Raw genomic sequence first — 26,252 nt, forward strand, 5'->3', positions numbered from 1 at the left:
TCCATCCGCATCCAACATCTGTCACCACTAAGAGCCATCCACCAGGGGCGACCATCCGAAGACGATGCTCCTGGGGGGCCTTGGACTTTCATCGACGACGTCCTTCGGTTAACATCTCGTGGATCTTTATGGCATTACCTGTCATCTTGCCCATATGCAAAAAAATTTACATTTTGGTGCTATCCCCGAGAACGGTCAACTGTGTTTCAAAGGGAGAGTTTCCAAGAGCCCTATGAGTTTTGCTCGAATGCGGTGGATTATATTGTTCCTCGATAACAACTTACACCGCATACATGCTAAGAAGACAGAGTGCGCGTCTCAGCGGTGGGAGCGATGACGAGTTCAAACCGGCAAGAGCTCCAGGGATTGATCTTATGAGGAAATATGATCTTCGACCACGTCGGCGTCAACAGAAGTAACCGGTAAATGGAAAACCGAAGCAAGTTCAACTGCAAGGAGATGAATCAAGTCATTGATGGCAAGAACGAATTAAGCGTGATTTGCTCGACAATAATGAATTGTGCTGATCTTAGTTCACCCGGTCACGATTCCAGTAACGATTCCTGTAACGACTTGTGGCTTAGACGATGACGATCTGCGACTAATTCACCGTGATTCGAAATTTTATATTCCAAGATTATCAGCAATCATTCGATTGACAATTACTAGATTCTTATGGGATGGAACGACTATACACCACCATCTTATAATCCCGTTTATGATTTTGTTTGCCCATTGGCGTTGATTTATCTGTTATATGACTTCAAGTTGACGATAAATTTTTATGTAATTTACCCTATTTTTTTGCTGTCTCTCTCTGAGATGATATCGGCTGATATCTCTCCGAGATGGGAAGCGAGGTGCGTCCGGTCTTCTAAGGTCAAAGGCTAACATCTCGTCGGAAGAGCTTACAGCTAACCCGTCTTCCGCACATTTCCAAGAGAGCACATTTCCATTTTCCGCACTTTTCCATCCGTAAGACAACAAGTATATATAAAAATAATAATTTAATAAACTTTAAGTAAAGTTTATTAAGTTAATTTTAGGGTGTGTTGTGGAGTGAAAGAATATGCAGTGTCGAGGATTGAAAAAAGTATGTTGAGATGGTTTGGATATATATATATATATATATATATAGAGGATGAAAACGAGAGAAGATAGACGAAACAATTATAAAAGACGATGAATGTGGATGGGAGAGTTGGAAGGGGTCGACCTCAGCGAATGTACCTCAATCAAATCGAGGACGTTTTTAGAAAGGCCAGCTGAGGAGTACCTTAACACGGACGGTATTTTGCGGCCCCTCTGAACAGGGGTTTTATAATACTCCAGGGTGTCCATGGGCACTCTAGTGCCCAAGAACGACTGTAAAACTCCTATGTAGGCATAAAAAATGAAATTGGGCAATAAATATGGAAAAAAGTGTCTGCTTCCCAGTGAAAAATTGCAAGACCCCAGGTACTTGAAGATTTGGGTCTCTCAGGGCTAGAAAACTGATTATCTACCCAGGCCCTCAACCTTAAAGGTTCTCTATCTTGGACTAGCCTCCTAGGAGGTGAAGAGAGGAAGTTCTCTTGCACAACAGCTCTGGGTGTGAGCGGTCATCAATCTATCTTGGACTGAATTTTAAGTTATTGCTTTGCTAAGAAGCGGCCCCAAAAAGTTAGCGACCAGGTGCGGCCGCACCCTTCGCACCTGCCCAAGTCCAGCCCTGTATCTTAATTATGTTAATGACAATGTACCTACCGATATAGTTTAAGTTTGAAAAATTTGGATCTCAAAACGAATTTCAATCGTTGTACTGTTGATATTTGGCTCTGTTGACTAATGAGTTTGCCGACCACTGCCTCTAGGACAACATAATCATAGTAAAATAAAAAATAATCACTCAAAAATTTAATTTTTTAAAATTTTAATTGAAAATTCATTGCCACTGGAACCTATAAGGACCAAGCCTCCCAAAGCAACATTCTGAGGTCATCTGAGGTCATAGTATCCCTTAATAATTCATGAACATTCAATGCAATCCCAACCTGCATATGCCCTTGTGAGTCGGATATACACAGACGTCTATCAATCCTAAACTCAGTGGCGTAGCCAGGTTTTTGTCAGCGGGGGAGCGAAATTAGATAAAGTGCCTTCTTTCTGTTTGTGATTTAGGCACAAATTTAGAAAGTAGACTATTTCATATTTCATAAAAAATAAATTTAATTCACTTTTTCTATTTTCAGTTGATCTTTAGAAATTAAATTAATTACTTTTTGATTGATTAGATTATATTTTATTTAATTTTTTGAAAATTTTTCAAAATTTAAATGAAATTTCAGTACTTATACGGCTACCACCGGAAAATTGATCAACAAATGGCTGTAAAATAAGATTACATTTTCAAAAAAGTAATTAAAAAAAGTAAGAATATGTAATTAATCTAGGATGTGAATGTGCAGCAAAAATTTTATACTTTCATCTATTTATTACGCTCTTCTTCTATAATGTTACAGTTGTGTTGTAAGCAAATGTTTTAGACATTAGATGACTGTGACTGTCATAGCAATCTGCCGCAACGTGGTAGGATGACCATTCTTGAAAGTTTTTTTATTATTCTTTCTCCATTGGAAATCACCCCGCTTTCAAAAGGAAAAAGACGGGGGGTCACATCAGATAGGCTCTCGGTTTGTTTGTCTGAGCAGGGCGGCTTGATGTATAGGCCCATAATTCGGGCATGGCTCAGGGCCTCAAATGCATGGGGGGGGGGGGGACAACCTCAGGGCAATGCGATATGGCACCATTATTTTTGTGACTGAGAGACAAATTTGTAGTACATAGATACTTCTAGCCTGGTACACGCACCCCCCCCCCCCGAATATTATTTGGCCCGGGGGCCCATGTTGCTGTTTTGATGGCTCTGCATCTAGGCGCAATGAATGAATGAACGCCAAAACTTTGTAGCCGGACTAATCCCGTTACTGAGATCTCTTCCAGTCCAGCTTCGTGGCAGAGTCTGGAATCTAGGCTGTATTGAGTAAGGTTTTTGATTGGAAACATTTCATTAAATCAGCAGTATAAGGGCTTTGTATTTTTTGTCGTGAAACATCAGAACAACTTTAGGCAACATGCCATAGCACATGCCACTTCGCCTATAGTTATTGCGGTCTAGAAGCTCAAACTCTCTAGTCAAGGCGCCCATGAATAAGGTGGTATTTCTAGGTGTTCAAACTCTAGCCAAGGTGCCCATAAATAACACGTGCTCTCAGATAAAGAGCTTGAAAACAATTTTAAAAAATCATGATAAGAAAGTATCTCTTCTCTGAAATGAATAGGGCAAAGCCAATCACAGTGAGATTGCAAGAGGAACGTACGAAAGGAGTTTTTTTACTCTTATTTTGTCACTTCAGTATTCATTCTTTTAGCTGATGAAGACATAGCTTTGTGTATTATGTGTTTTGTATATATATATATATATTGTATATAATCATTTTCGTGGCCCGGGAGACCCAGGGGTTTTGGGGGGAAGACACTCATACTTCCGGCACAACTCAATCGGTAGGAAATTGCCTAGGGCTATAGACTGGAGTTGTGCTCGGTTTGAATGAATGATGAAGATATAAATTAAGCGTTCAATTTTTTTTTTAAGCAATCAAAAATTACTAAGGAGAATAGGCACCAATGTAGGCAAAATTTTGATTGAGGGAGCCATCGCTCCCTCTGATACCCCTTGGCTACACCACTGCCTAAACCCCCCATCCCCATTTTCTCTGTATCAAAGCTTCAACGGCACCTATGACCAAACATTCTTTCAGACACAAGTTCAGTGAGCTCGACCATGCACTACTATGCAAATGAAGGCAGGTCTGGACTTGCCACTGTGAACTACTTGAAAATCTGTTTTTAGCCCACAGCGTGGGCCAGTTTTGACGGAAAACATGTTTTTGTGTGTTTGGGCATCGAGTCAAGCAACAGGTTTAGATGCAGCTTTAAAGATTGCTTTCCATGCACAGACAAAACAGATCGGTTCCGAGTTTGCCTCCACTCAAACTCTCTCATGTGTGTATACGAATTCATCGTTATGGTAAAGATCGATGCAATTAAAAAAAATAATAAGTAAAACGCTGCAAGAAACTCAAAGACCCGATTTTTTTTAAACCGATTTCTGTAGTATTCAGCTTTTTCCATAGCTCCATAGTTTATTGCGGCTATCTGTAGGAAGCTAAGGACAATCTGTAGCAGTTAGCAACTACGTGCACCTACTTTTTAATGGTTTTAAATGGTTATAACAATTAAATAATAAATTAAGTTAATTAACTCATTTTTTTCCAATTTCTTTTTCTTTTTAGAGGTTATTTTGGCCTACAATAAACACAAATCAATTGAAAAATTTCTGTTTGATGGTCAGTTTTGGCTCAGTTTTAAGAGGGTAATACTACCCCTAAAAGTTACTCGTTGCGCAACTGATAAAAAAAAATTACTTACATTCTAAATATTATATTGTAATTGCAATTGTATTCACACATCCCACTTTTTACACTTTTCAATACCTTTGTTACATTAGAAACACATTTTTGGCATACAGACTTGTTTTTATGCATTGAAAGTTTATCGTCTGTTCTGCTATTGCATAGCGGGACCTGACATCGCTGTCATTGTTTGTGGTCTAGCAGTTGTTGTTGTTAGCGAAATTCTGATTCCTGAACAAAAAAATAAGGGGTCTCTAAGCTTTTTTTTTCAACTAATTTTAACAAGAAGGAAATTAATACTTTCCCACAGTTTAGCTTTTTTCCCCACAAATAGACCAAGCATTTCTGGCAAATGAATGATACGCACACGAAATGCTTTCAAGCCCTCTGATCAACACTACGTTTCATTGTAAAATTTTGAGGGATTCAGAAATTTTTTCCCTTTATTGCAAATGTATATTTAAATGCACTGAATGTAGCAGAAGAATATTTTCCTTTTTCTTAAACACAAAATATGACGTCTTTATTTGTAAACGCATCAATCGTTTCATATGAAGTTGTCCCTGATGAATTTCGCGTGAAATTCCTTTTCTATATTTTATCACTATACCTACTAAGGTGGTATTATTATGATTCAGTATTTCAGCAAGTATTGAGATAAAGTAAAACAATCATCACATGCTCAAATTTCTACTAGCTTTTAGCTAGATTCAATGATTAGCATCTCTACATTTTTGGCTATACTAGTATTTTTATTTTGCAATTGGTCGATCATTAAGGATGCTTTCAATTAGCTGAAATGAACATATCTATATTAGTAGAAATTTGATGCCATGATTCGAAATATAACATGATCGCGTATGGCTATGAAAGTGCCTATGAAATGCTACCAGTGAAATTGACCAGTGATGGTCCTTCTAGGTATAACTAAAATACAAATACAAAAACAACGCTACAACAGGAAAAATGCCCAACGAGGTGGCTGAGAAAAAAGACGCCCATAACAAATATGGATGTCATATATTTCAAACATGCAGCAACCCAATTAAAAATGCAATCACAAGCAATATATATACACGATAAAATATTACAAAATGTAAAAGTGTAAATAAAGCCGGAAATATTATTAGGCAGTAAAATAGAGATGACCGTTAAGAGAGAGGGGTTTCTTCTTCTATTAACTTCCTACTATTTGTTTTTATCTGCGCACAACTATTAAATCAGTTTGAATGGAAAATTGTGGAATTTGTGTGTATCGTTTGTGGAAATAACCTACTGTAATTGCTTTATTGGACAACAGCAATGAGTTATGATCTGGACATTCAAATCATAATTTCAACTCACTGGAGTCGAATCGATAACGAATAAGGCAGGCCCATAGCCAGAAATTTCATTCGGGCCACTTTCATTCCTGAGGGGGACCAAAGTGATAGAACAATAGATTTGGCCATAAAATGATCTTGGCAGATTTTTCTAAAACTTGCAATAGTTGGACAGCGTGACATATAAGCATTTTTAGGAAAAGTCGTGAAATTTCAACACTAAACAATCTGGTTTACCATGGAAATCGAGAGAGAAGACAGAAAACGATCAAAACGAATGGTGTGGTGCTTCTAGCGTTAAAAAAAAAAGGAAGAGTTCACATTATCGACAAAAGAATTGACGTCGGGCTGTCTCTACTCTCGCCACCTGGGGAGTGCATACGTATCCCCTCAGTGTATCATGCTACTGTGCATGTTATAAAGACAGCGAAGTTGTGTCTTTGTGGTATATTTGTTAGTGTACTTGCTTATATTACAAGAGGACCATTGCTAAGATTCCCAGCAGAGACAACAAACTTTTATTTCCAAAGTTTGTCTCAGCATCAACATCCAGAAAGTTCATTTGCCTTAACCAGAGGTCTTCTACCTTTCAGACATCGAAGCCTGAGTATGGTATGGTTAGCCATTTTTTAAAAATGGTTGATGAGCAGTAGCAAAAAGCTCAGAGGGCCAAATGTGTTGAAGATCCCTTCCTTAACATATTAACGCTGGTTGGTAAGAAAATTTGCCATTCAAAATTTTAATTTTTCTCTTTGCCAATAAATGGTGGGAGTAGTTTCCACTCAGTGGTTTTTTCTTTCAAAAAATCAGTAGTCTTTAATGGGTTAAACAAAAAAATTTTTTGTGAAAGTAAGGGAGGCACTGAGTGACCACCTATTTTTATTAAATCGAATTATTTGTGCTAAATATGGGAATGTCTATAAAATACGAGCAACTTTGTCACCTTGGCTATGAATCAATTACTCAAACTCAAAATTGTAGCTGTTAAAAAGGGAGGTAAAAAAATTGACTGATTTCTAGAATAAAACGAAACAATAACAAAGTAGACATGTCATGAAAAATCAAGTAAAAAAAATACCTATTGAGATTGCGTCGGATGTCCTCCTCTTGAATTGTTTCCTTCTCTGATGTCTTCCAGCAGAAACCAACTGATACAAATAAAAACATAATTTATTCTAGCAGAACATTTACCATAAATAAGTACCAATTTAAGAAAAAAAAAAGAATTGTTATTGAGCAATCGATTTAATTTTAAAGTGATACCTTAGCTAACGAAGTCAATTCATTCCGGGATCACATTTGTAGCTGAAACATGATTTCCCCACAGTTCTATGAAAAACCTTTTAATTCGTACCAGGTTTTGTCCAAAATTTAAAGATACGGTTTTTTAATACTATATAAAAGAGTAAACTATAAGTAAAGAGTAAATATAACTATAAAAGAGAAAAACCGGCAGAAGACTAAAATGAACAGCTTCAAAATTGGATGAATGAGAACTTAAAGATATGAGATACTGAAGAGAGATCTTTTCATTTTACACCAAGTACACAACCAATATTGGTTAGACTAAAAGCTAGCATTGAAACAACCCAATAACCTAGTCAAGTTCGTTGGTGTCCCTATCTATTTGTGTTTCGGTCAGCTTATATCTGTGTATCACACATGCAGATAGAAAAGATAAGCTCCTGGAATCTCCAGACTTCAATTTGATGCTAAGGTACTTGCACTGAAAGAACACTTGAAGTGAATACATATGCTCTTTTTTTTCAATGCGTTTTCTACCAGCTGAATCTTTCATTTTACACAAAATAGTTCAAAAACTTTCAGGAAGAGAAGTAGAAGTACAGTCTGGAAAAAGATTCCAATGTGAACATGAGTTAATTGGGCTCTAGTAACAGTAATGAGAGACAACAAGGCGCTAAAAATCAGCTCACGACGCGGGTATTTTATGTTGACGCAATTTATCAAGATCAATGTTTATTAGCTGAATCCATATTCGTTAGCCAAGGCAGAAAAATCATGGAAAAAAAATCTTTGTTAGCTGGAAAATTAGTATAAGCGAAGGTGTTCATCAGCCAAGGCATCACTTTATTTTGGCTTCCTATCTTTCACACTGATATCATGACGCCCTTCCTTAACACATTTGCAGCCCAAGAGAATGTCTGTCTCTCTCAACCTCCCACTATAAAAAATGTCATACTGAAAACAGTATCGGATTAGGTCTATCCCAGTAGAGAGAGAGAGAAAATGATACACAATCTTTTCATCTAACATCATCTGCTCAAACGCCCAGAGCTATGACCACCTAAAAAAACCAAGTGACCAGTTTCTTGTCTACTGTGTTGGCCACTTATGTTGCCGAACATCTTGAAGACCATGTGAGTAAGTAACTGATTCTGAACATGAAAAAGTACCAAAAAAAAAAAAAAAAATTCACGACTTGATTGTATCAATTAGTGTGAATAAAGGTCTATCACATTAACTCATTCAGGGAAAAACTGACCACCAATGGGAAGATCCTCCCATTTTCCTCCAGGGTTATGAAGTGACTTTTTTTCAATATTTATGCGGTGGAAAGATATTCATATCCACGTTATAGCGATGAATCACAATGAAAGGATAACATTCATAAAACACAGCATCCTTTAATTCTCACAATACACATATTTTTTTAAAATTAAATAATAGATTACCCTCTTCTGCGGTGTGATAGGTAGTTTGAGAGATAGCGGATTGAATGGCGTGCGTGGCTGTGCATACGCATATAAACCGTATTTGTCCACGTACTCCTCGAGATGGCGATTTAATTCTTCTAGTGCTTCAATATAGTCTTTTCTTCTTGTGCGTTTTGGCGAGGGGTCATCTTCAGACAGAAGGTAACAGTGTGCTATAGGAACTTTGCTCCTGCATTAGAGAAATAAATCTGTGTTTTAAAATGTAAAATAGAATCCTATTCCCCTTCAAATAAAATAATATCAAAACAAGAATTAAGTTTGCACTGGCATATGATTATTGAATTTCACAGCATTAAATTTTACATAGGTAGATCAATTTTTTAATTTTCCCTTGTGATGGACAGGCTATCACTCTCCAATGGGCGAAAAAGTTTTTTGAAAAGTACTTCAGAAGCTCTTCTCTTCTAGTACTAGCTTTAGCTCAATGTAGAAATTTGAGGAAATCAGAATCTGCAATTCCATATTCTGCATCAGGGGTGCCCAACCCTTTCAGTCCGAGAATCAGATATGCTACCACTTGCAGGCCAGAAACTGGTGGTAAAACAGTCGTGTTGTGTGCAATTATTTATTTTAGGAACACCTTTCACGGGCCGGATGGAACCCGATTATGGGCTGCACTGCATTTGGACAGTGGATCAGAGGTTGTGCATCCCTAGAAGACTCCTGTTAATGAATAGATCTCATTCATTTTGATTATTTCATCATTTTGAACATTTCATTCACACGTATTACCATTTCGCAAAATACACAACACTTCTTAATATGGTGACATTGCACAGTTTTTCATTCCAGTCGGCATACTGGTGACATCTTAATGCGAGGCTGTTAACCATTATGATAAGGTGCAGAGGACATCAACTTTCCTAATGAGTAACTGTCTGTGAAGTCCTACTGTAGGTTTTAATTGAAAAAAATCACAGAACATAGAAATACACGTCAGAAGAATCATTGTCCTATCTAGTTATTTCTTCCACTTGAGCTTGTTTGAAGCATTTATGCAACTTCGTTTATAACACAAGACTTACCAGATTTGACGAGATATTAATCTTACCTCTGGTGAGATCCAAAGAACACAACATGAGCCTTCTTGTCAACTACTTTCAGAACCTGCAAAGGAAAAATGAATCACAATTATTGCAAGCTGGATATCAAAAATTAATATGCCTTGATTTTAAAAATGTAAAATTCTTGAGAATAATCTTTAGGAGAATATTCTCAATATTTTCTGGAGGAATTTCTATTATATAATTAACTTGAGAATATCCTTATAAGTTCTTGATGAGAATATTCTCCTGTTATTTATAACATAATTGTATATAATATCCTTGAGAATATTCTCCGGAAGAACTTCTTTTATAAATTACTGGGGAATTATTACTGAAACTTAAATATTATTAATAACTCAAGAATTATTCTCAAGTTACTAATAATGGTCCTTCCAGAGAATATTCTGCAGTTATAGAAGTCCTTCCACAGAGAATTCTCAAGAATATAAGTAATAAAGTGTATTATAGTAAATCTCTATAAATAACTTGAGACTAATTCTTATTATTTTTGATAAGAATATTCTCTAGTAATTTGTAATAGTAGTTCTTTTTCGAGTGAGTATTCTCTGTCCCCGTCTTTCCCGTCAAGAAGATGAAGAATATTGAAGTTTGTAGCCCACAATATTAAAGTTTAAAAGCAAGAAAATAAAACCAACATGGCTGAGAATTGCACAACTTGTAAAGAAATGTGAGTGATACAGAATTTAAGTATATGTACATTGAAAAAAACAACAGTTCTGTATCCTCCTAGAATGAAGGCGATTGTACAAGAATAGCTTCCTTTGACAATCAACTGTAGAGTTTTACTTTTTGCTTTGAACTAATTTCTGAAATTTCAAAGCTTATTTTTGAACTGAAGTTTATAATTGTCTCAATAGCGACACTGATAGAAAACGTAAAAAATAACCATTTTTTTCCCCAAGCATTTATGCCTGGTTCAATGCTTGGACATCGGTCAAAAATTGACATCGGTTTCTAGGACACTACAGATGACTCCACATTATCCAGTTCTTTTCAGAAGGGGGGTATCAGTGCTCATCTTCATTGGCGTATGCAGGGGGGGGGGGGGTTTCTAACCCCCTCCCACTAAATAACACTATAATCGGGGGGGGGGGGGGGGTTAGAACCCCAACCCCTCTCAAGACGAGATTAGAGTGTTATTTTGCAGGAAAAAACGTTAAACCCCACCCCCGAGACTGCATACGTCTATGCTCCTCTTAATGTTGTCTCAAATGAATTATGGCTCATCTCATTGTTCTTGCAACCGCTTCATGTTGTGTTCCGTCAGCAAATAGGTATTTCAAGATGATATCACTTTCCGTATTTGTACAAAGGTTTTAAATACTGGCTGATGAAAAGATGAATTCGGGAAAGAAAATTTCACTGTCTCTACAGGGAATCAAACCCATACCCTCTCACATACCAGGTAGACCACTACTCTATAGAAGCAACAAACTTCTTCCCCTAGAGTTTGTATGCAATTAACACTTCAGCACCCTTAGTGCGCTCATCTGGCATATAAGAGGATGTGTGGATTTGATTCCCCATAGAGACAGTGGATTTTTCTATCCTGAATTCATCTTTGCATCATCTAGTTGTTAACTTCATACAAATAGGTATCTCCTATTATTACACGCAATTTGTGTGTTATCTAGTAACATGCGGGGCATCATATATTGTTTTCTCCACCCAGTTCTAAAATACTTGTCCATAACTCTTACCTGGTTCACTGAAAAATAGAAATGATATTGAACAGCGCTATACGCATGTATATGGCTGCACTGCTATAAGTCTGGCCACTCTCGCAGGACTATAAGTATGTGGGGTAATCGGAATTGTATGTTTGTATTAAAATCAGAAGCACCGGCATTGGAGGGGGGGGGGGTGCGCTGAAATTTTCTGATTGCCTGTATATATGAGACTCAAGACTTTATGCAGGAAGAGAAGTGGCGCATTGCATTGTGTATATTATTAACTGGACCAAGTTTTCCCCCCACCAAGTGCATGGTCTTGATGGATTGGAAGGTCAAAAAGGCAACCACAGGATGCTTTACCATTACTCACCAGCCCCTCAAAAAAGTGATAAGCAATAATGCCATAAAATTTATTGATTTATTGGGGGGGGGGGGGCTCAAACAGCCTCAGCCCTCAAGTTCTGGCACTTATGATTAAAATATCTGCATTATATAAAAGGAAAAAAAGAAATAATTTCTGCTCCTCTTTGTGTTTGTTACTTCTTGTCACCCGTAAAAGCACTGTGAAAGATCCTAGAACAGAATTACATTGAAACACATAAAAAGATGTCACAAATTTTTTCACGCTCAACTCATTCGAGCAAAGAAAACGAATGGTGTAATCAGTTAGCTTCATTCATCATCAGTTTTTTTTCTTGCGGAAATTGCAAAATTGCAATAAGTTAATAAATTTACCGCAATTGTCTAAAAACAAATAACTGTCAGAATAATTTAAAAAAAAAAAGAAGCATACAATTTGTTAAAAATAATAAATACAGGAAAATACAAGTTTGCTCACCTTGGCTGGCCATTGACGGTGGCCTTTCATCTTGGCCCATACCAAGGTGTGAACATAGTCCTAAAATATTAGAACAAAGTCGATTAGATCAGCATCTATGACATATCTCATCAAATCACATGAGTAACTAATTCACGCTTACTTTGTATGATCTAAACAGAATCAAAATTGAAACACTGACTGATGGGTATCCTTATGCATTAGATAAGAATGGTGGACCAAGTAATTCCTTTTAATGAAGGCTATCTTATGATGGAGTTCGGGGCATGAAATTGAATATTGCAAGCACTGAGTGAGAGAGCTATCTTACACAAGGTCACAGCAGGAGACAATTGGTTCATAAGGGACACTATGATAACATATGTAATTTCAATTGGCATGACTACAACAAGCTGAGCTCATGATGGACATATGCATGTATACTCCTGGAAAATATTTCAGAATATTACACTTCAAAACTGCTACAAGCCCCGGAAATTTTTACATAAACTGATAAGTTACCTGATCGTGCTTATGAAAATGATGAAGGCGTTGTGAGAGCCTAAGGATATCATTGGATAATTTATGGACATCTAGTTCCCGCTCCACAGGGTTTTTGTTCAAGATCTTGCAACATTCTTCGACAAACAAGCCAACTTGGCGGTATCCTAAGAGAGCAATTAATCATCAGTATCTTCTAAGAAATGGAATCAGTGATACACAAAGTTAATGATATCTGTAAATATAAAATTGATTTTCTGTGTATGTGTATGTTCTCTATACAAATTCACAATTTTAGACCGATCTTTGCCAAATTTTGTATATGTACCAAATAGGACTCGACTTAATTATAGGCTACTTTAAATGTTTGTCAAAGCTCTGGACAAATGGGCAAAAAACAATTTGGCAACAATGTTGGAAGTTAGAGAATGGGGGGGGGGGGGGGCATATGAAAAGTAATTTTGTTTTTTATTTTAATAACTATACAACCTATTGCAACATGAATGATGTATCACAGGCCTTCACATTACTTTTTCTGGTCTTCATTGAATACTTTTTCTAATTGGAAGCATGCCTCTACCATCGATGGTTTGCCCGTAATTTGCGGTGCAAGAGGAGTTAGCTATGCACTCTGCATATATCTGTATGCTGGAGGCAAAGGGAACCATGTTATAAATGGGAAATTTTACGGGAGAGCCGTTTAAGATTTTTTAAGTATGGCTTTTTATGGAGCTCAGGGCCGTCTTAAGAGCATCATGGGCCCCCAGGCCAAGTGATTTTTCCGAGGACCTACCTGGGAAATTCAACCACTTCTAGTTTTTTGAGGCCCCTCTTCTCTTGAGACCCCCGGGCCATGCGTTAAGACGGCAGTGATGGAGCTTGTTTGTTTTATAAACTGAATATCTCTGTTGTTTATTGAAATAGAGCTTAGTGTCCTATACCTACATTTAGTGTAACAAAATTGCTGCAAATTAATAGCATTATCCCAATATTGATGAAAATGGACACAATGCTCTTTGCCTCTGACATTTTCACAGATATATAGTATTTATTCATATAGGCAAAAGCTTGTTGCCACAAATAGATAAATCAACAGACAAAACAATTCAATCTCTCTAATCCAGAGGTTTCCAGCGTAAAATTTCTCACGGGACCCTTGATAATAATGAGGCTGCTCCATGAAACTCAAAATTTTGAATATTTATCCAAAATGAATGAAGGCTTAAGCATCACCATACATATTCATATTTATTGTCATAAATCATTGTGCCAGAGCTTATCGTGGAAGGCCCTGAGCAACTGAGGTCCCCTGCATGATCCTAACCGGGGAGGGGGCGACAGGGCTCCAGCATGGGATAATGCTCATCATTTGTTTCTCACACAACAAATTCATAATTTGTCTTAAGCGAATCATAGGCCCCTGGAGGCAGATTCATAGTTTCATTGCCTGTGGGCAATACAAATTTTGCTGCCTTTCACTATTCTAGTCTAGTTTTTTTGACAACTCATTCCTCCAAATTAACTCCCCTGGATTATACTCTGCTTATCTCTCTCCCTTACACATCACATCGTAAATATGCCTCTGTGTCTAAAAGTCATTCTTTCGGTTGGCCCTACCTGGCTAGAAATTCTCGTCCGTACCAATTTACATGCTTACTCTTGGAAAATTTTAACCGAATCTCATTTTTATGAGGCCCGGGTAGGCCCATGTGCCGCTTGCACATTGTTTTGCTCACTCACATGCTTGCACATTGTTTTGCTCACTCACATGCTTGCACATTGTTTTGCTCACTCACATGCTTGCACACTTTTTAGGTTATCATTCAAGTGGACCGGATTTTTTTTTAAACGACACTATCTTATAAGAATTTAAAACAAAGAACAGCATTGTGAGTATCAGTAACAAGAAAGTTTTCTTCTTTGAAAGTTCTCCAGGTTCCAGGATTTTTAAGGTTTCCGTGATGTTTGATCATGTGGAACCCCCGTTGGAAACTCATGCTCATTACCCTTCCGCTATATCCCTTTCCAGCGCACCGTCCTCAAAGTGCCCTTCAAAGGGTTATAACTACAGCCTGGATTATATGCACTAAAAGAGTGGCAAAATATGTTCTAAAAATATGCACTGAAAATCCCAAAATACTCATTAAACACTCCTGAATATGCACTAAAAATCTTGAAAAAAGTAAAAAATTGTAGAAATATGCACAAAAAATAAGAAAATATGCATTAAAAAAATTACCATGCAAAAAAAGTACTGTTTTTAAAATACATCTTTTTTCTATTTCTTAAATGCATATGTATTCATTTACAAAAAAATATTCCCTCATAAAATATATTTATAAAGTGTTTTACGAATATTAACCGTTTCATTGTAAGGCTATTTCTAGAGATATGTCGAAGTGTTAAATTTTTTTTAGAAATTGTGTCGAAATTCTTTTGTTACCTGGTATTTTCGTTATCGAACAGATTCAACAAACTGAAAATTAAAAAATGCCTGAAATAAAAAATATGTAGAAGTTATTTGCACTTACGGTATATATATATATGTATATATATATATATATATATATATATATATATATATATACGGTATATATATATATATATGTATATATACGGTATATATATATGTATATATACGGTATATATATACATATATATATATACCTATACTATACATATATATATATATATATATATAGAAATAAAAAATATGTAGAAGTTATTTGCACTTACGGTATATATATATATATATACATATATATATACACCGTAAGTGCAAATAACTTCTACATATTTTTTATTTCAGGCATTTTTTAATTTTCAGTTTGTTGAAGATGTTCGATAACGAAAATACCAGGTAACAAAAGAATTTCGACACAATTTCTAAAAAAAATTTAACACTTCGACATATCTCTAGAAATAGCCTTACAATGAAACGGTTAATATTCGTAAAACACTTTATAAATATGTATTGATTTACTAAATTCCATCTGCGGGAAAAAAACTGATGTTATGAAAATATTATGAACAATATTTATTTGAAAAATTATAAAAAGAAATTGAGTGGGTTTAAATAAATCTTCAAAAATACACACTTATACTGAAAATTCTTTGATTTTATGCATTTATATGCATTAATAGTAAAAAAAAGCCAAAACATGAAAATGCATATGCACATATTTATTTGCATATAATCCGGGCTCTAGTTATAACTATACCTCACATTTACGATACCAAATTGGCGCATTCTGGCTTGTTTCTTTCCACACACCACATTAAAAAAAATTATGGATATTACACTGAAGAAAGTATTCAATACTAAACCAGAAGCATAAATCCGAAGAAAATTTGAAAAGACAACAAAGGTGTCAAGTGGTATGGTTTAACGGAACCTCAAGTGGTATGGTTATAACGATGCTCTCATCAGTAAGCATGCATTGCCTAATTAACAATACTCAACATCGTAAGTGCACAATCTTTCTAGTATGCGAGCTAGATATGAGGGATGGCTACTGCTTGTGGGAATGCAACATATGCAAACTTATGGAATTACTTATCCAGTTTTTGTGCATCGATAATCTTTCTTCCTAAATATCTTGAAAGCATTCGAAAAGACATAAAGCAGCTGTTTTAAAAAATCGCCATTGAATTGTATCCTGTATTGAAAAACAATTACAGTAGACTCTCGATAATCCAGCCGTGTGCTAATCTGGCATTTTTTCTTCACGCCATGGAAGAGGAAAACATGTCACTGCATGTCTGAGTGCAGAAGTTTATACAGTGCATGCCGCTAAATGTGATCACATTGGGACTCAGGGTTTCTGATAAAAAGAATCCAAAAGAGCTTTTCGAACTTACTTCCAATAATTCAGTGATTTCGATGTTCCAGCATACACTAGTCTGATTTGTGCCGGATTAGCAAGAGTCTACTGTCAGGAGTGGGAAGTGACAAAGTCCATTTCAAAGCAGCTTTGGAGCAGCAAATTGAGAATTCGGAGCAGATTTTTATAAATTGGAGCAGTGAAATTAACAAGAATATTTTCATTAACCCCCACCCCTTTTCAAAATAAAACAAATGCACTGTCTTTTGTTATCAAACATCTTTTCATCAGCTTGTTTCTTGTTTCTGGTGTTCCAGACTTTTGACACCTTGTTTGAAAGAGCAGCTGTCATAAAATGTTTCACACCAGTCTATTTAAGATGATTTTTGCTTACTGAGGGCACTATTTGCAGTCTGGAACAGCAGCCCTTCAAATGGGCTAAAATTTATCTATAGTCTTTATATAGATATTATAAATTTTCTATATCATTTTAAATTTTTTTATACTCAGAAAGAAATTGTTGCAAAATGGGAGAGAATTTCGGAAGAATCAACAAGATGGTTGGCGATTCAGCACTCATTATTTGGCGAGATTGGCAATCTGACGATCATTATTTGGCGGGATTGGCTATCTTACTCGTTATTTGGCGATTTAATGCTCGTTATTGGCAAAGTTAGCAAATTAGCAATCGTACTTCGGCGGACATGCTCTTTTTACTCCCGGAATGGAAATTTTTTTCAAAGTAGGAACAAAAATTTTTTGACGTCCTTTCCGAAATTCCGGGCATACTAAAGCAAAATTCGCTATTTGGCGCAGAAAAATACGAAAATACCCTATTTGAGCAGGATGGCGCAAGATGTTGGCCACCCCTGGTCTACTGTACATCTAAAGTTGTGTGTAAATAATTGGCAGTTGTTGGATAAGAAATAGTAAGCGAATAATTAAGTGATATAATTAATTTTTCTTTTGCAGTCATACATCCAAACAAAAATTGTTACCATAGCTTTCCATAACAGGTGAAACGTTTTGAAGCCACGTTTTTGCTTTCTCATATTCTATAATTAGTTTGTCAGGAGGTGGTTGTAGTTGGTTATAAGTACCCTTTGCAGCACCATCTTGACTTTGAGTGACGAGTTTCATAAGCTTCTTCAGATGCGAGCCAATTTCCCCTGGCAGAATTTTTGCTTCTGGTTCATGCTAAATTACCATATACATACGGGAGTGAGTCAGAAACTATTTGACATATACAAAATTCATACTTGAATTCTTTTATGTAATGTCAATCCTAATAACATAAAACACAAACACTGTGAATCTCATCACCAAATAATTATAAACAAAACAATTCGCATGTTTATAGCCTGTGAATCACAAGAATCAAATCACTTGCAAGTTCAGTGAGGGGGAGGGGGGAAGTAGGACAAAAGGTAAGGTCACGTTTAAAATGTGAAAAAATGACTGATATATAAACTGAAGAGCAAAAAAAAAAAAAACCGGTACAGGCATGCGTATACAAATAAAGAGATATGGAACCAATCAGAGTACAGCGCTGCGGTCGGCAACGCCTATATAACTCAACAAGTGTCTGGCATAGTTGTTAGATCGGTTACTGCTGCTACAATGGCAGGTTATCGAGATTTAAGTGAGTTTGAACGTGGTGTTATAGTCGGCGCACGAGAGATGGGACATAGCATCTCCGAGGTAGCGCTGAAATTTGGATTTTCACGTACGACCATTTCACGAGTATACCGTGAATATCGGGAATCCGGTAAAAAATTAAATCTATGACATCTAAGAACGGGACGACTGACGAGAATCATTAAACATGACAGACATGCAATCCTTCCGCAAATTGCTGCAGATTTCAATGCTAGGCCATCAACAAGTTTCAGCGTGCGAACCATTCAACGAAACATCATCGATATGGGCTTTCGGAGACGATGGCGCACTCGTGTACCCTTGATGACTGCACGGCACAAAGCAAAGCTTTACGCCTCGCCTGGGCCCGACAACACCGACATTGGACTGTTGAGGACTGGAAACACGTTGCCTGGTCTGACGAGTCTCGGTTCCAATTGTTTCGAGCTGATGGACGTGTACGGGTATGGAGACAACCACATGAATCCATGGACCCTACATGTCAACAGGGCACTGTTTAAGCTGGTGGAGGCTCTGTGATGATGGTATGGGGCGTGTGCAGTTGGTGTGATATGGGACCCCTGATATGTCTAGATACGACTCTGACAGGTACACAAGCATCGTGTCTGATCACCTGCACCCATTCATGTTCATTGTGCATTCCGACGGACTTGGACAATTTCAGCAGGACAATGCGACACCTCACACGTCCAGAATAGCTACAAAGTGGCTCCAGGAATACTCTTCTGACTTTAGACACTTCCGCTGGCCACCAAAATCCCCAGACATGAACATTATTGAACATACCTGGAATGCCTTGCAACGTGCTGTTCAGAAGAGATCTCTACCCCCTCTTACTCCTACAGATTTATGGACAGCCCTGCAGGATTCATGGTGTCAATTACCTCCAGAACTACTTCAGACATTAGTCGAGTCTAGTACATGCCATGTCGTGTTGCGGCACTTCTGCGTGCTCGCGGGGGCCCTACACGATATTAGGCAGGTGTACCAGTTTTTTTGGCTCTTCTATATATATATCCGTAATAATGATGGGTCCACCTTTATGACTGATTCTTCAAGCTGTACATACAAAACATATAGATTAGAGGGTAATTTATTGAAAAAGAAAAAGTTGGTAGATGCATGAAGCGAGTAATAAGGATTGTTAATAGCAATGCGACAAAAATACACATTCAAATAAAATGTGGAGAAATAGACAGAAAATTCAACTCACACACAGCTCAACAAATCTGTTCCGGTCAGTTCGGAGTTTCAGTCTCTTGAAACAGTCAACACAGGCTTCCAAATCCATCAACTGATTTCTCGCGTCAACCACCAAGGAATTTGATGTTGCAACAAATGTGTTCTCTGCTTGAACAAGGAATAGAAATAACTTCTTATTGGCACGTCATACAAAAAAAAAAAAAGTGAATCCGAACACAAAATTAATTATAGAGCTTTAAGTGAAAGTGCTTACTTTTAGAAATTATGCACAGGTTGTGATGAATCCATTTCACATCAGCCAAAAAATTTGCTGTCGATTTATAGTGATACTTATTGATGTTCTGCAAATAGAGGGTTTTTTCAACTTTCATTATATTTAGACATGTCAACAGAAAAAAAATTGATGGGAATAACAAAGATCAGTGATTATTTTAATTAGTAGAGTCAATATACGACTGTATTAATGCATAAGCACATTTTGCACAAATGTGAAACGAACATCAGTGTACCACAAAACTGACCATGACCTTAAGATAAACTCTCAAAGTAGGAGCGATGTTGAAAAAAACAGAGTATAAGAGGGATTTTGTACGAGAAGTTGTACGAAAGAAAAACTCATGGCACAAAAAAAACTATAGGGTGTTGGTCATATCGCTACAAAGCATGGTCTGGAATGCAAAGAGACACTCAACAGTATTAACTAATTGTTCATCGGTCACGAGTTAACTCTTGTGTGTTTTTATACTTGTATGCAGTCAGAGTGATAAGTGAATGTTCCCTTAAAAAAACTGGTCTACCATGTGTTAAGTTTTGATTGTGAAATGTCCATTAACAATTGAGAAGTTCAGAGAAGGCACAACAGCTACTGGCCGGTTATCGGGACAACCATTGGAGTGTTGTTTTTTTTTCCAAATCAGTCCAACTTGAAGCACATTTGTTATATCGATGGTAGCCTAGCATTCCTTTCCGTGCTTATGATTAATACAATGACAGAATTATGATTTAGAATGATGACAAAAGCTGTCAATTTGACTGCAAGGATATTTTGATATGCGATTACACCCAAATGATTTATCTCCGATTGCTGAAATTTCATGACTTTCTCATCTTGTTAAGACTCTTGAATTCTTAAATATAAATGTTCTAGGTTTCATAGTTTAGTGTTGAAATGAAGTTCTACCTAGAACGACTGTTGCAGTCATTTTGACCGATATAAGGGTATTTCCCTAATATGGTAGCAAAACATGCTGAAATGGAGTCTTCTTATGTGAACATTAATATTGAGGGAACAGATGCCCTGTCACTGCTTTTCTTCAGTGCCCATTTTGTACCAGTCAAAGGTATACTTTGAAGATGCTCATCCTTGTTCGTTATTCAATTCATTTGCATTTCTATGGACCTTTCTGATTTTACGGCATTGAATTTGTTGTGCAATGTCGCACAATGAAAGTAATCTTTATTTTCATGATTTTACCCATGGACAGGGTCCAGCCAAGTGAGGGTCAAGACGATTATTACTGTAATTTTGGTAAGGAAAAATAATTTATGCTGATTTTTTTCCTATTGTGGTCAAAATGACCACTTCCATCGTTCTAGGTAGTTTGAAAATTCTGTCGTTCTAGTGTTAAAGAGGCAACATTTTAATTACATTGATAGCTATTATTTGGCTTGCTTTTTTTTCTTTGTTTCTTCACACTATAAATTCATTATAGAGTAGTCCTGAGGGTCCGCTAAAGATCCCAGCCTAGGGGCCCCTGCTGGATGATGTGGGGGAGCCGCTATATGCTACCACACATCACGCTTTCGATTGAGCAAAAAAAAATAATTCCACAGCTGGTGAGCAGAGAAAATCTAGGTCTGGAGCACCATGCGCACACACACTAAACTCAAATCGCAGACAAAGAAAATTTCTATCAGAAATTATAAAATTTTAATTTTATCACTTTACTAATGAGTGTCTTGATATTTTCGACAAAATGAATTCATTCCAGGGCATCAAAAAACTGTTTTCCAAATGTATTTTATGTTGCTCTGGATTTGGTGGCTATTCACAGTTTTTCATTCTGCACATGCAATCTCTTTGTAAATTTCTCAGGCTTATTATACTTCAAACCTTATCAGTGTAAAGCGAAGTAAGAATAAAGCTACAAATTATAAGCTCTCAAAAAAAAATTGTGGTCAAACTTCTTTTTAAATAAACAAAACCCAGGCCATATTTGTCATAACAAGCCTTTTTGTCCGAAATTCTAAAAAAGAATTGGTACACGAACAAGGGTTTATTGTAAAAATCAGTCAAAGAGACTGAATAGATAGTTTCAAGAAATTTTGGTAAGGAAAAATAATTTATGCTGATTTTTTTCCTATTGGGGTCAAAATTACCACTTCCATCGTTCTAGGTAGTTTGAAAATTCTGTCGTTCTAGTGTTAAAGAGGCAATATTTTTATTACGTTGATAGCTATTATTTGGCTTGCTTAATTTAAGTACTAGGCTGGTTCTTCTTCACTGGCGATAGGGGTCGTTATCAGGGCCACAACTAAATGCTTGGTTACCCAGGGCAAGTGCGCATCTTGGCGCCCCCTTGTAATGTTGAAGGAGAGGTTTGAGAATAAAATTTTTGCCCCTCTGGTACAGTGCCCAGGGCACGAGACCCGCCTGCCCCCCCCCCCCCCCAGTTGCAGCCCTGGTCATTAATCTTGATAACAGACCACAAATAAAACCATATGTGAAAAAAATATGCATTTAAATACAAAGTGATGTTAAGAAAGATGTAATGTAAGACGTACCTCACTCATAGTCACAAGATCCATTTTATTGCAGAGGTCGTAGCTTCTGTATTTGTTCCATTCGTGAAACATGCTCTGAAATACAAAAATTACAAAATATTCTTGAGCATTTTTAATTTTAAATACTCTCACAACCATATTTATAATATAGTAGAACTTCATTATAAAGGAACAATGTGGGGCGGGTGGAAGCTGAAGGTAGCCTGTTTTAATGAAAATGTGGTTTGTAGCAAATAATTCTGACAGGGGTGTGATGCAACGAGGTGCGCATCAATGAAAGTACAGTAGTTATGGCTACAAAAGTATTTATTACACATCAAATAAAAAACAGCCTTTGACATAGGTTAATTTGAAAAAGATGTGTACGTATACACTCTATGAATCTTAATTTTTCTATAACTGGTGAGCAGTACGAGTCATGCAGCACAACACAATCATTGATATTTAGTAACTTGGTTGGAAATGTAAAACACTTATTTTATCTTGCCAATAAAAATAAGCATTCTTCATAACACTGCTTAACCACAACAAAAAAAGAATTGTGTTCTTAAGAATATTTAAAATTTTAATTGTTTTGTGGGTATATTGGGGCCGCTGATTCTGAATATGGCATTGGTTTTGTCAGATTGGCTATAGTTTTTGAGATAAATTTCAATGGTGATATGGTTATAATGGTTAGCCGTTGAGGTCGCCGCTGTGGTGGTCGAGTGGTCATAGTGACGGACTCGCATCACGGGGACCCGGGTTCGAGTCCTACCGTCGCCACAGTGGTGGTTGGCTGAAGTTGGTTTTCTGTGGTTCCCAACTTCGAGGCGCAAATGCGAGCCGATCTCCCCGTTAAAAAGTCTCGCCACAGAGAGCAACAGTCCTACAAACAGTACAAATATTCAGTCACTACACATCACTCACTTCACTTCTGCGATATAGATGGCAGCACTGAAAAATCATACACAACACTAGATATGCACTCAGACTGTTAGGTACACACACACTTACACTTACGGCACAACTCACTAGGTAGTAAATTGCCTATGGTGATAGACCTGAGTTGTGCTCGGTTTGAAAAAAAAAAGCCGCTGTGGTCATAGTGACAGACTTGCATCGCGAGGTCCCGCAAAGGACATACATCATGTCCTTTGCTGTTTTTCAATAGCATCACCAAAAATAAATTTAATAATTGAAGTAATTAATAATTAGTTTTCTAAATTATGCCGAAAATCAGCATGACATACTGTTCAGTTATAGCCAGATGACTGGTTAAAAGTATCATAGGCCCTCCTAGACAAAGTGATTTTTGTGAGCCCCCCCCCCCCTCCCAACTTAGCTGGAAATACCTCCAAATCTTTGGTGGAGCGCGGTAGCCTGGTCGATAAGATACTCGCCTGAAGTACCACAGGATGTTAAGAGGTGTCGCGAGTTCGATACCTGGTTCGTCCTTGTCAGAAAACTTCCCAACACAGGGGTACAATAAAAAACAAACAACTTGACCGCAGCAAAAATTGCTACCGCAGGGAGTCCCCCATCTAGGGGTTAGCGCACCAACCTCTCGATGAGTATAAAAAACAAGCCTGCCGTTCGGATTCGGCAATAATTTGTAGGTCCCAGTCTAATTAGCCCTCGAGTGCAGAAAATTACCGTGGCGCGACAACAATGATCAAATCTTTGGTTATATAGGGTGATTTTAAATTCACAGGACAAACTTTAAAAGGTAATATGACACCTAAACAAGCATTTTCGACTATATAATGTGCGGTCGAATCCCAATAGCAAAAGCGGTAAAGGTTGTTTTCAGAATGTGCTGAACAGCACTTGACCACAGACAAATATTATATTTTTACGATGGATTTGCTGCGATATGTGCTATCAACCATTTGATGGTGCATATGCACCACCTTCGGATTGGAATAGAGTTTGTTGTTTATTGGAGCAGGTACAACTAAGTTCATGCTACATCAAAAAATGATCAAGTGATACGATGACTTGTGGTGGAATTTGCGTTACTCAAAAGTTCCACCATGGGGAAGCCTCACTACATTACAATATCATGCGCTCTCAAAAGGGTGATTGCACTTATTGCAGCAAATCCATCAGAAAAATGTGATATTTGTTTTTGGTGAGGTGCTGTTGGGCACTCTGAAAAAACACCCTCTACCGCCTTTGCTATTGCAAATTGACTGCACATTCTATCAAAAATGCTTGTATGGCAGTCTTATATCACGTCTTGAAATGCATCTCATGCATTTGGAATCACCCTGTATATAGGGCGTCCCAAAAATTTGTAAATAGTTGAAAAATTGGAGAAATTGATACATCTGAATGTGGTTTGGGAAATTATTATTCTCAGGAAAGAGAGATTTACTTTTGGCACAGAAAAAAAAATTTAAGTTCGTTAATGGTCGTGGTACTTCTTATGGTCGTTTAAAAAAAATCAGTTCCAATTTTTGTCAACAGAGGGCTTATCCGTACATATTAGAGTCCTATAAAATGCAGGATGTACCATTAATACCTCATTAACAAATTTTCCTGTTACTGGCACATACACATTATTTCATAATAATGTTGACATTGGCGAAGTTGTTTAATTCCACCACAAATAGATGGCTCAAGCATTACAAACATTTCGGACACTGAGATTGAAGAAAGGTTCACTGGTCCTTAATTCTATAACATGTTTTCATGCAACAACCTCTCTTGACAAAAATCTGATTTTTTTTTTTCTGGAAAAAAAATTGATATCAATGCGAGAAAAAAAAAATCGTCCGTAAAAGAGGGGTGACCGTTAATCAGAGGTTTGAAAAGTACAGTTTTATTATACAAGGGAGGGGGGAGAATTATTATTTGGCTGTAAAAAAGGGGGTGACCGCTTCCGAGGAGTATCTGTTAAGATGAGTTTTGCTGTATTGAATGCGGTTTGCAAAAGGTTATTCTTAAGGGAGGGAGTTTTTTTTTTCAACAGATACCCCTGGGATGCGGTCACCCCGGGCCCGTCATTTAGAGGACGGGGGGGGGGGAGGCAAGGGGCCGCTGCCCCCCCCCCCCTGGAAAAAGTAGAAATGATGGCACTGGGGCAACCCCCTTTTTTACAGCAAAATAATAATCCCCTTCCCCCCTCTGTATAATAAAACTATACTTTTCAAACCTCTGATTAACGGTCACTCCTCTTCTACGGACGATTTTTTATCGTCACATATGTGTCTGGAAAATAGAGGTTTTGCTGTATGCCAATTCCTCCAATTTTTTACAAATTTTTAAACCATTTATAAATTTATAGGACACTCTGTATTTACTCTGGGAAATTGTAACCAGATTACATTATGGGACACTCACTGCATTGCCTTCTTTCCATTTGTGCCCGGGTGGGCCCATGCGTTAAGACAGCATTACTTGATAATAAGTGTTTATTACAAAAAAAAACTCGTGTAATATTCAAAACAAAAACTGAAAAACTAAACTAAGCCACTAAAAAAAAAAATGCTAATAACCTCCGTTTGAGTTTATGAAAAACTCACATTTCACAACAAAAAAAAACACTTGCAAAAGCTGTAGTAAGAGTACATAACATAACTCTGCTTACATATTTACTCATAAGAGAATCCAGAACGAGGTGCAGCAACTCTGACAGGTTCCGAACACTGATCTTGAGGGGGTCTGTCCCATCTACTGACAAGGTAAAGCATTCCGGACACTCCCGATTGTCGTTGAAATGGCGAGTTGAACTCAGGCATCGGACGTGATAAACTCTCGGGCAGATCTTGCAAATTTTGTTCTGCTCACCCAATACAGTCTTGTGACAAAGCCAGCAATACGCATCGACCTATACAATGAAAGGGGGAGAGGATAATTAAATATATATTCAAGAGCAAAAATTTCTTCAACCTTGTTTCATGTTTTTGAACTCTCTGGCTTATCGAGTAGAAAAATATAAAATACAACCAAACATTTCAAATATCTGATACAGTCTTGGAACCCATACTGCCCATACTTGGGACAACTTTGAACTTTGCACTGAAAAGTCACCTCCCCACCAATGAAACATTAAAAAATTAAAAAAAAAATATATACCCACATTCTGAAGGGATGGGACAAATAGGGATTTTGCAGAATACCGAATATTCAGCGGCTGAATATCAATTTTCTTAAAATTCATCACATTTATAAATAAAATTGTCCCATTTTTAATTGAAAATAAAATTGTTAATTTTTAATGATTGAT

At 37.0% G+C, this 26,252-nt stretch overlaps 1 protein-coding gene across 2 annotated transcripts in view; it reads right to left on the minus strand.

Moving 5' to 3' along the window:
- Positions 1-26,252, minus strand: part of LOC149068227 (uncharacterized) — a 44,651-nt gene that overhangs the window by 13,022 nt on the left and 5,377 nt on the right. The window contains exons 2-11 of one of the 2 annotated variants that reach the window (XM_089251781.1): positions 25,614-25,853; positions 22,040-22,114; positions 19,509-19,596; positions 19,266-19,399; positions 17,392-17,590; positions 12,591-12,736; positions 12,090-12,149; positions 9,563-9,618; positions 8,470-8,680; positions 6,855-6,924 (exon numbers count right to left, since the gene is read on the minus strand). In XM_089251781.1, coding sequence (XP_089107907.1) covers positions 6,855-6,924; positions 8,470-8,680; positions 9,563-9,618; positions 12,090-12,149; positions 12,591-12,736; positions 17,392-17,590; positions 19,266-19,399; positions 19,509-19,596; positions 22,040-22,114; positions 25,614-25,853 — 1,279 coding nt within the window. Of the gene's footprint in view, positions 1-6,854; positions 6,925-8,469; positions 8,681-9,562; positions 9,619-12,089; positions 12,150-12,590; positions 12,737-17,391; positions 17,591-19,265; positions 19,403-19,508; positions 19,597-22,039; positions 22,115-25,613; positions 25,854-26,252 lie in introns of both variants that reach the window. The other variant, XM_089251780.1, reaches the window with a different exon arrangement.

The sequence above is a fragment of the Pholcus phalangioides genome, unplaced genomic scaffold (assembly GCF_987345545.1).
Source record: "Pholcus phalangioides strain wild (caught in Gottingen) unplaced genomic scaffold, Ppha-v1.0 ptg000027l_1, whole genome shotgun sequence".
Taxonomy (NCBI): domain Eukaryota; kingdom Metazoa; phylum Arthropoda; class Arachnida; order Araneae; family Pholcidae; genus Pholcus; species Pholcus phalangioides.